Here is an 11,117-nt window from a genome sequence, read left to right as displayed (position 1 = left end):
TTTTCAAACTTAAGCTCTGGCAGTCCCTCAACTAATTGCTTTCTTGCCAATTTGGCCAGGAGGTCCATGCTTACATGACCAAGTCTCATGTGCCATAGCCAGGAATTTTCTTCCTTTGACACTAAGCATACAGTTTTTGAAAATTTCTTTTCTAAGTTCAGCATAAAGACATTATCAATATGAGGGGCAGTTAAAATCAACTCATTTGTTTTACCCTCGAATATTTTACATCCAGTGTTATCAAATATAACTTTTCTCCCATTGTCACATAGCTGAGCTACGCTGAGTAAGTTATATTTGAGTCCGCTGACTAGGGAGACTGACTCAATAGTAGGATTACCACCAACGGTTCCTGGCCCTACTATCTTACCCTTTTTGTTGTCTCCAAAACTTACACTTCCACCTCGTTTACGCACAAATGTGATGAACTGAGTTTCATCACCAGTCATATGCCTCGAGCATGCGCTGTCAATGTACCACATCTTTGACTTCTCAGCACACCTCAGGCTTACCTGCAATATAACTAGTTACTTTTAGGTACCAAATTCTTTTTGGGTCCTTGTTTGTTAGGCTCAGCAAGTAAAGCATCATATTTCATTTTATGATGACACACTTGCACAGTGTGTCCATTTTTTCCACAGAAGTCACAGATGACCTTCCGTTTAGGATATCTCACTGACTGGTCAGCACCCCAGTGCTGAGCGTGCTAGCACACCTTTGTGGTGTGTCCTTTTTTCCCACATAAGTCACACTGGACATTCCGCTGAGGATTCCATCTCCGCTGACTATTACTTCGGTACTGAATGTTCAGAGGAATATTTCTTTTATTCGGAACCTTGAGTTGGTTTTGAATAGATGTGACATCCTTTTTCAGTTTCTTAGAATCTAATTGGACCTCGGAGACAAACTTTTGCATAATTTCTACGTTACTATGCAAAGTTGAGTTGTCTTGGAGAAGATATCGAAGGTCACTCAGTTTGACCTCTTCAATCTCGTCACATCGCCTGCTGAGTGCTCTAACCTTCTTGTTATACTTTTTGACAAGTGTGTAGAGGTCACTCAGGGCATTTATCATTTCATTTCTGAGCAAGGGCAGTGATATTACCTCAGTTGAGTGTGCCTCATCGTCAGATGCAACGGAGGGGTCAGCATGCTCAGAAACACAAGGCTCAGTAAGCTCATCTGCCATGAAACAGATCTTTGCTGATTCAGTGGCATCGTCTCATGATGATGATGACTCATCACTATCACTCCAGGTTGCCACCATTGCCTTCTTGCCGTTCTTCCTTTCCTTCCTCAAGGCAGGACAACTTGATTTGATATGGCCAGTTTGATGACATTCAAAGCATGTAATGGGCTTTGAGTTGCCCTTCTTGTACTTGCTGTCACTTGACTCGGCTTTGTACTTATCAAACTTCTTGTAAGGCTTTTTGGAATATTTATCATTCTTTCTGAACAGCCTTTTCATCTTTCTAGTGAACATTGCCATTTCTTCATCATCTGTTGAGCTCCCATCAGTGGAGTCAGCTTTCATGACAAGAGACTTTTGCTTCTTGTCTTCAGACTTCTCCTTCACCTCGAAGTTCTTTATTGAGATCTCATGGGTCAGCAGCGAGCCAATGAGTTCATCATACTGGTAGGTGGTTAAGTCTTGAGCTTCCTCAACAGCAGTTTTCTTGGCTTGCCAGCTTTTAGGAAGACTCCTCAGTATCTTATTGACTTGCTCTTCCTCAGTAAAGATCTTGCCAAGTCTCTTGAGCTCGTTGATAATGTTTGTGAACCTTGCGTTCATCTCAGAGATTCCTTCATCATCATTCATTTCAAACAGCTCATACAACCTCATGTGCTGGTTCATCTTGGACTCCTTAACTTTATTGGTTCCTTCGTAGGTGACCTCCAGTTTCTTCCAGATCTCCTGCACTGACTCACAACCTGAAATTTTGTTGTACTCTGCAGCATCTAACGCATAGTGAAGCATGTTTATAGCCGAAACATGATTTTGTAGCTTCTTGAGATCATCCTCAGTCCATTTAGTCTCAGCTTTAACAACCGTTTGGCCGTCAATAGTTTCAACAGGAACAAATGGGCCTTGGACTATAGAAAGCCATGCACTCATATTTGTTGCCTGAATGAAATTTTTCATTCTATTCTTCCAAAAGGTATAGTTAGGCCCGAAGAACAGAGGAGGCCGAGTAATGGACAGTCCCTCAGGTAAAATCTGAGTTGTCTGATTTCCTGGGAGGAAACGAGTGCTGTTCTCAGCCATAGTGGGGATCAGCTCAAGATAGTTATATCTTGCTCAGTGAGTTGTTAAGCTCTGATACCACTTGTTGGTCCCTTATAACGTGACAAGTTTAGTTCCAAGGGGGGGGGGGGATAGGAACTATTTAAAATTTTGTCCGTTTAGGCTGACTTCTTTTCTTAAGAAAAGGTTTACACAGCGGTGCTAAGTAATTCTAAGACACAAGCTTAGTCAACTTATGACTAAGTCTGTTTCTTTCCTTGAGTCAGGAGATAACACTTAGAGTCTATTCCTGAACTCAGCTTCTTAGTGCACTCAACTCAGCGTGAGTTCGTTGCTTAGTCAGTTTTATAGCAAGCAATATATAAAGGAGTTTAAGGGTTAGAAATGTGTTACTCAGCAGACATATCCTGGTTCGGCCTCTCCGCCTACGTCCAGTCCCCGGAACTCGTCCGAGCTTTTTGAATTCTCTACTGAGCTCTTTAAAGGTAGAGCACGAAACCTTTTACAATAGAAGCTGAGTATACAAGAGTACCTTCCTCTATACATCTACTCACTCCTATATCTACCGCTGAGTACTATAATCGAGTACTCATCCCCTCCTTTCTATTCTTCTAGAAATGATAAAATGTTTGTCCTAAACAACAATTGCTAAGACACTTTAGATGATTGAAAATCACTCTAGACTTTTACACAATAATTGGAAATTGGTGTAAGTTTTTTGCTTTGCTTTTCTCACAGAACTTCAAGTATGAATTTGGACAACGTTTCGGCTAATTGAAGATCTGCATCAAATGAATCAAATGAGAGGTCTATTTATAGTGACACATGAGGCACCGGTAATTTCGAATTTCGAAATAACCGTTGGAGGGAAACGGCTTCCTGTCGTTGTCACTCAGTACACGCTCAGTGTCGTTGGCCAATGAGATTCTTGCATCTTCTGTCCACGGCAGTGCTCGGTAGCTTTTCGTCTTGCAAACAGAATGTTTCGACATATTTGGCAAAGTCTTCCAGACAGCTTTCTGCGCCTTCTGAACTTTACCCAAAGTAGAAATACTTTGTCTAGAAGTTGGTTCTTGTCTGCCGCTGTCTTGTACTTCTTGTCGTTCCACTCAGCAGCTTCATCTTGAAGCAATTGAGAGAAGGCTTCTCGATCCTTCTTCAAGCTGAGCTTGTGCTTTGTACAAAACGACCGCGTTTTGAAATCTTGGGCCGTGAGGTCTTGATTGTGTTGACTTGGGCTTGACTTCCACTTATGGGCTTTTGGTCTTTTAATCTTAATGTCTTATAGATCAATAAACTCAACATTGAACAAACACATTAGTATGAATAAATCAAAGCATTTAAATTTAATGTGTTAGAATATTTTTTTATCAATTACATAAATAATTTTGTCAAATCAAAATCATGTGGAAAAGTGTTTCAACAACTACATCTACACCTCTATCAAATTTAGCAGTCTCTTTTGAGCCGACATGGTTTTCCATTTCGGTTTCCATCTTCTCCGCCTTTTCACCTTCATCCATAACTACACTTGATTCTATCATCGATGGTACCACGCTCATTGGTGTCGAGCTCTTGCTTCTTCCATAAATTCCTTCGCTGCCCCACATCTTCTTTGACAAATCAAAACTTGTTTGATCATGCGGTTTAGAGAATGTTTTATCTTCACCATTTTTCCCTTTCTTTGCATGATTCTCAAATTTCTTCTTCAACCTCCAAACCTTATCCTTCAACTGGCTCAAAGCAACATCAAAATGCAGTGATTTTTTTATAAAATCATGATTTGCATTCATGTCCTTGACAGGATCAATTCCTTTCTTTTCAATAAAATCAATGATACCCTTCAAAAGTACAATCTCATCATCCTCACTCCATAACCGTTGAAATAACATTTTCTTTGTATCCTCAGACTCCTCAAAAGCTCCATTGGATTCTGAATCCTTCATCTTTGACCGCTTGGAGTCTTTTGCATCCTTCCAACTTCACTAACCCTCTTGGCATAGAGGAACGAACGTAGAAAATCCGATAGTTGGAAGGGAATAAACAATAAACAATGGCATATTGGGTGTTTTTTTTAGAAACACCGTTTCAGTCTCGTTTTTATGGAACACTGTTTCGTTTTACGGATCGGGTCCTTATCATTTAGTAAATAATTTATTTGTTTCCTCTTTTTTACCTAACTATCTTTATTTTGAAAAATATATTATAAGATCTTTATATTTTATTAATATTAACTTTTTGGTCATTTTGTCTAATTTTTTTTAGATTTTTAACCGAAATATCTTAGCTTTTAAGACAGTCATAGTAAAAATAAAATGGTCATGTTACTCTATTATTTTCTGTCTGTCTATTTATGTTAAATATAATGGTTAAAAATCTAGAAAAAAATAGATAAAGAGATCAAATGTTAATATTGATAAAAGATAATGATCTTATAATATGTTTTTTAAAATAAAAAGACTAAACAGTGTGTTAGGTAACAAGGAGAGACTCGTAAATTATTTACCTTTTTAACTATTCAAAATATTCAATTTATTATCATTTATGAGTGAAGTGCATATTTAAACTAGATTTAATACATCCAACTTATCGGGGGGAAAAATAGATTGCCCCTTAAATTTTCAAATTATTCTGATAGTTCCTTCAATTTAAATAAAAATGTTCATTTAATTCCATGAACTTGCGTAAAATGTAATCAATTGATTATTTGGGTGTAAAAAAAAACCTAAGTTAAATATGGAAAATGTATTGCACACGTCTTAAAAAAAAGTAAAACGATTAAGATCGGAGTAATGTGATTCTAATATTAGAGAACACAATTTTCATAGTTGAGCAAGTAATTACTTTATTTTTAATCTATTCTTGAATTATGTAATAACATTCTAAAACGTGTGCAATACATTTTCTGTATTTACTTTACTTTTTTTACAAATGATTGATCAATTGATTACATTTTACGCAAGTTCAGGAAGCTAATTGAACATTTTATGCAAGTTGAGAGGGTTATTGGAATACTTTAAAAATTCAGGATCTAATCAATCTTTTTGGATAAATTCAGAGGACAAATGATATATTAAGACTTTTAACTATTTCATCATAATGGTTCAAAACCCTAATGTTTTCAAGTAAGGCTAATTTTAACCATGTATTACCGAAAATTTAAAAAATCTAGTTTGACTGTTGTTTAACTATCACATTGGATCTTTTAAATATCGATCCACATTGATTAAAAAAATGTTAAAAGGCTAACAATTAAGTTGTCATGTATAATCGGAAGGAAGCTATGTGTGCAATATTGACGCAGGTGTGGATGCCCAGAATAAATTCAGCTCATATGAGTATCTGCTGAGGGATCATTAGGGTAGATGTTTTGCTGCTAAAATGGGGCACCTTGCGGATGTCACGGATCCCCCGTTGGCAGAGGCAATGGCGGCGGTAAGAGAGGCTATGTCCTAGATTAAGGATTTTAACCTTAGCCATGTGGAGGTCCAATCAGATTATCTCATGGTTATTAGTTCCATACATCAGCAAAAACGACAATTATCTTATTTATCGGATGTAGTGAATGATTGTTGTGATTTGTTAAGAGCCTTGAACTCATGTTCAGTCTTCTATGTGAAACATTCAGCGAATTTAGCAACTCATAGCTTAGCTAAGGCTGTTACATCTAGATCTGTTCATGGTGAGTGGACCTATCCACCACCAATTATCTTTGACATTCTTGTTTCTTTCTGTTCTTAGTTAATAAAGTTTACCTTATTTCAAAAAGTTGTCATGGATAAGTTACTTAAAGAAAATGAACAAATGTTCAAATTGGTCCTCAAAGTGGATATAGGTCAATTTAGCTCAAATCAATTTTTAGATATCAATCTAGTTCGTAAAGTTGATCAAAAATATCAAATTAACTCAGGGTCAAATCAGCCTTAAAAATATAATATATTTTTTATACCCGAACTTTACCATGTTTACATTTTGATACTTAAAAAATATTATATTCTGCACATTCACATAACGCTTTGGTGTCGGCACATTACTTTATATGATAGTGGAGAATATCAATGCACTAATAATACTATTTTGAGGGGTTTAGTGACATTTTTTTTTGTCTCTGTTTCAGGAAGTTTCTCTCATAATTAATTGAGCACATGGACCTTAATGACCATGTAGTATTTGGCCATGTATCGTTAGATCTAGGTTTATTAAAATCTTTAAGTGGAGATTCAAAACATCATAGGACTTAGATTTAATAAGCCTATATCTACCGGTGAATGGCCAAATTCATTTGGTCATTAAAGTCCATGTGAACATTCCTGATTAATTATTAGTGCGATTTTTACATCTATTTATTTTTCTCACATTTTATCACTTAATATAATTATTTTATTAGCAGTAAATTTTAAAAAATAATATAATATAATTAAAATTTTAAATTCAATTAATTCTTATCCAAAATTAGATATTCAGCACGGACACATAAAGTAATGCGTCAAAGCTAAAATGTTTTGCGGTTGTGCATAATATACTAGTTTTTAAGTATAAAAATAGATTTCAGATATCAAAATGTAAACATGGTAAAGTTCAGGTATAAAAAATATATTATATTTTCATGGTTGGTTTGATTCTCGGTTAATTTGACATTTTCGACCAACTTTATAGGTTGAGTTTATACCCAGATATTGATTTGGGCTAAATTGATCATCCATGTTAACTTTGAAGGTCAATTTGAACCTTTATTCCAAAAAAAAAGTAGTTTTTAAAATGTTTACCGTGCTAATAACATAGTTACAAATAACCAATAAAAAATATATGAAACTACTTAAATTAATTTATTGATAAACTTGTTTGAAGTACATAATGTGACATGACAATAAAATAACAGTCAAATCGGTTTTTTTAAATTTTCCGTAATGTAGAGCTAAAATTGATCTCATATGAAAATATTAAGATTAAATTTTCATCATATCCTATAGTAAAATTAAATATGCACTTTTCAAGGTCAAATTTCAAATTTATTATAATTTTATTATTTATGTTGTTGAATTTAATAAAATTAGTATTTTGTTCTTTGATTATGTTCTTCAATTAATTATAAATTTAAAGATACTTGTTCTAGGAAATTATAAAAATTATCATTAAAATTTTACTCACATAGGCAAACTATTAAAATTTGATAGTATGAATTACATTTTATATAAAAAAAAACTATATAATAATGTATGATTATATTACGATTTTTTTCCACTTCCAAATTTATCTATATAAAAGCGTTGAAGTTAAATGGGCTTGATGGGCCGTTATTAATGGACCGAAAACACTGAGCAATGGGTATTACTGCCATTTTATTCATATGCCAGTGAAGGATATAACAAAACCCTAACTCTTAAAACCATCCACCTCGGGCACAGTTTATCTTCTCCTCTGCCTACGAACTCGCCTTCAACAGCAGCAATGGTATTCATCTCTGCTTTCCCTTCGATTGATTTGGATATTCAGGTTAATATCTCCTCTTTACTAACTGTTTTTTTTGCTATGAATTCAGGCGTCAGAGAGGAAGCTATCCAACCCTATGAGAGAGATCAAAGTGCAGAAGCTCGTACTCAACATTTCCGTTGGCGAAAGCGGCGATCGTCTCACCCGTGCATCCAAGGTATCCTTGCGAATAAATAGTGATTATTGTTAGTCACAGAAAATATTCATCTGCTTTGTTGCTGATTTGAATAACCTGCTATTTCCATAGGTGCTAGAGCAACTCAGCGGCCAAACACCAGTGTTCTCTAAAGGTACTGTTATGATAATTGCGTATATATGTATATATATACTTTAAGTCGGTTTAAATTTATTGTTTCGAGTATTTAATTTGATGTTGGGTGATATGGCGTTGAGCAGCTAGGTACACTGTTAGGTCTTTTGGAATCAGGCGTAATGAGAAGATTGCTTGCTACGTGACTGTTAGGGGAGATAAGGCAATGCAGCTGCTAGAGAGCGGCTTGAAGGTGAAGGAGTACGAACTTCTCAGGAGGAACTTTAGCGATACTGGTTGCTTTGGATTTGGTATCCAAGAGCACATTGATCTTGGAATCAAGTGAGTTTGTATTGCAAGGTTGATTTAGTTAGAGTAGCTCGTATTTATTGATGAAGCAAATGCTTTCTTTTGTGTTGATATGAATTTATGGGGTCTAGATAGGGTTGTTTAACCTTTGGGATGACATCTTGCATTTAGGCTTGAAATAGTTTTATAACTTGTTGATTAATTGTTTCTCGAATTTGTTACTTGCGATTATTTCTTCTTCATCTTAGGTAGATAATAGTTTGTTTAATAAGTTTAGTTTCTGATTAGCTGTTTATGTCCTCCTTGTTTGAAATGTTCAGCATTTTGGAGTTTGCAACTTAGGTATGAGATGAATACACATCTTTTATTGCATTTCTCCTATATAGTAGACAGGGAATATAAATTGTTGACAGAATTTGCTCTGTATATCCAGTTAGGAGAACAGTTAATAGAGCTGCTGACTGGATTAGCAAAACTGGGGTAGTCTTGTATGCTTACTGTTGGCATTTGCTTTATTACTTGCTAGATTTTGCTTGGACCTATGGGGCCTTTGCGCCCTGCAAGTTAACATACCCCTTTTCTTAGAAAGGGGGACAAAACCCCAAGGCAACTGACTTAGTTGCATGTGTTTATTTTGTAGTCATCTGTGTATCAAGCAAGTCCTCTAGTATTTGTTTTGCGAATCCAATTTAAGGAACAATTAATTACTTTTTGGCATTTCATAATCTGCCTCTTTGTTTGAGACTATGAGACTTTCTTTTAAAATGTGTATATTTTCATGTTTGCGAACTTTTTCTTATTTTAGTATGAGTGATGAAGTAGTTATAATTGGCAAACTGAATCCTTTCATTTTATGGTGATTTTTTTTTGTGAGTTGTGTAAAATTGGAATTAATTGTTGGACTGAATTCGATAATTACCTTTTCTAGATCACCTCTAAAATCAGTATTTATTCTAATCTATGTTTAGCATGGATATTTCTGAGGATGTTTTTACTCTACTTCATGGGTTTATCTTTAGTTTTCATCTATGATATTCAGACTCTTCATTTTGGCTGTCATACCAGTGTCGACACGATATGACACTGACACTGGTATGAAATCCGTATCAGACACGTTTGAAGAACACAGGATAGAGTTATTTTTTTTAGAGGAGTTATTTTTTTAAGAGCAGCTATTCTCTTTAAAGAATTTGAAGCCTCCAGTAAAAATCAATAAGTCTATTTAATTCTTTAATTCTTTCTCTTCCCTCCTAATCCCTAATTGCTCCTACAGTATAAAATCTTCACCAAGAATAAAAAACCCAGTATCCCAGTACCCGTGTCCAAATTTAGGACAGTATCCCCGTATCCAAAATTTTCAAGCTTGCCTTACTGGATACTCCGAGCTGTGCCAGTATCGGATACGAGTTCCCGAGTCCATGTAACATAGGTTTTCATATTTTGGTAGCATTCCACTGCTCTGTTTTCATTCATTTTTTATGAAAAACAGAAATTACATTTAATTGCAGTTCAATGTGTCATGCTTGGTGAAGGCTGTTCATCTTATGTGATTTGAATTGAATATTCATTGTAGCATTGGAGAACTAAAGGTTTATAATTTTTAATAGGTATGATCCTTCTACTGGTATCTACGGAATGGACTTCTTCGTTGTATTGGAACGACCTGGGTACAGAGTGGGCCGACGCAGGAGATGCAAGTCACGTGTTGGAATCCATCAGAGGGTCACTAAGGATGACGCAATGAAGTGGTTTCAGGTGAAATATGAAGGTGTTATCCTTAACAAGGCACAAAACATTGGAGTTTAGTTTGGTTATATTTAAGTTGCGGTGAGTTATATGTTTAGGACTTGCGCTTTTTATAATTTTTGAGTTCATGAATTTTGTTGAAGTCTTGAATTCGAATACTATGACATTGGATTACATTTTAGTTATGGTTCTTTATTTCATTTAAATTCTTATGTGGTGCTCAAAATTTGAATTTGGAATATGTGATGGTCAATTTGGTATCACTAGAAGCAATGGTGGATTTTGTTCCTGGGTCAAATTTAGGTTGGCTGGATCTACTTTTTGGTTCTTGTTGACTCTTATGTTATCATATGATCCTTCTATCTTTATGTCATGCTTATTATTAAAATAAAATGCTATAACTAGAAGTCATGATATATCATCACATGTGTTTAGACTTGATTTTTTTTTTATCATGGAATATAATTAGTGGTAATAGAACTAGTTTATTTACTTAAATTTTGCCTTATTTGAGAAACTGAAAAATCTAGTTTGTGTCATTGAACTTGGTAAAAGAATTGCTGCGTTTTGTTATTCTCATTTGGTATTTTCAAAATCGTTCAATAATATTTGATATCTATTGTTTAGATGCAGAAATTTTCATATGCACCTTAATGAGCAGGTGAATTTGCTCATTCACCGTTAGATATAGGCTTATTAAATTTAAGGCTCAGGATGCTTTGAATCTCCATCTTAGGATTCTAATAAGCTTAGATCTAACGGTGAATAAGCAAATTCTACATGCTCATTAAGGTGCATGTGATCAAGACTGAGTTTAGATGTGGTTTACACTGGTAATGGTCTAAGTGGTCGTGCATTATATCAAATCAATGACAGTTTAAAGCTGTGGCTTTGTTGATTTGGTTTAAAGTAGATCATGTATTTTTAAAACATAAAGCTCCTGACAAAATTTTAGGCAAATGGTGTTGGATTTATTAGTTAAAACCTTGTTTATTGAAGAAATGCATTTTTTTTTGTGTATGTAATATGTAATCTTTAACTTCTAAAAATTAATATGATTTCTAAATGCAAAATTGA

At 34.8% G+C, this 11,117-nt stretch overlaps 1 protein-coding gene across 1 annotated transcript; it reads left to right on the top strand.

Annotated features, from left to right (window-relative positions):
• The first annotated feature begins 7,640 nt into the window (after nucleotides 1-7,640).
• Nucleotides 7,641-10,240, top strand: LOC136201074 (large ribosomal subunit protein uL5). Its single transcript, XM_065991637.1, has 5 exons — nucleotides 7,641-7,696; nucleotides 7,785-7,892; nucleotides 7,983-8,025; nucleotides 8,132-8,327; nucleotides 9,902-10,240. The coding sequence occupies exons 1-5, from the start codon at nucleotides 7,694-7,696 to the stop codon at nucleotides 10,098-10,100; spliced, it is 549 nt and encodes a 182-aa protein (XP_065847709.1). The 5' UTR covers nucleotides 7,641-7,693; the 3' UTR covers nucleotides 10,101-10,240.
• Nucleotides 10,241-11,117: the final 877 nt, after the last annotated feature.

Source organism: Euphorbia lathyris, chromosome 7 (assembly GCF_963576675.1).
Source record: "Euphorbia lathyris chromosome 7, ddEupLath1.1, whole genome shotgun sequence".
Taxonomy (NCBI): Eukaryota; Viridiplantae; Streptophyta; class Magnoliopsida; order Malpighiales; family Euphorbiaceae; genus Euphorbia; species Euphorbia lathyris.
The sequence above is the reverse complement of the archived record's forward strand: the minus strand, read 5'-3'. Positions and strand labels throughout refer to the sequence as shown.

Bases quoted from the DNA above. Each gene is read 5' to 3' on its own strand.
- LOC136201074 (XM_065991637.1), top strand. The intron at 7,893-7,982 runs GTATCCTTGCGA...CTATTTCCATAG, and splicing joins GTCTCACCCGTGCATCCAAG to GTGCTAGAGCAACTCAGCGG. The intron at 8,328-9,901 runs GTGAGTTTGTAT...AATTTTTAATAG, and splicing joins CACATTGATCTTGGAATCAA to GTATGATCCTTCTACTGGTA.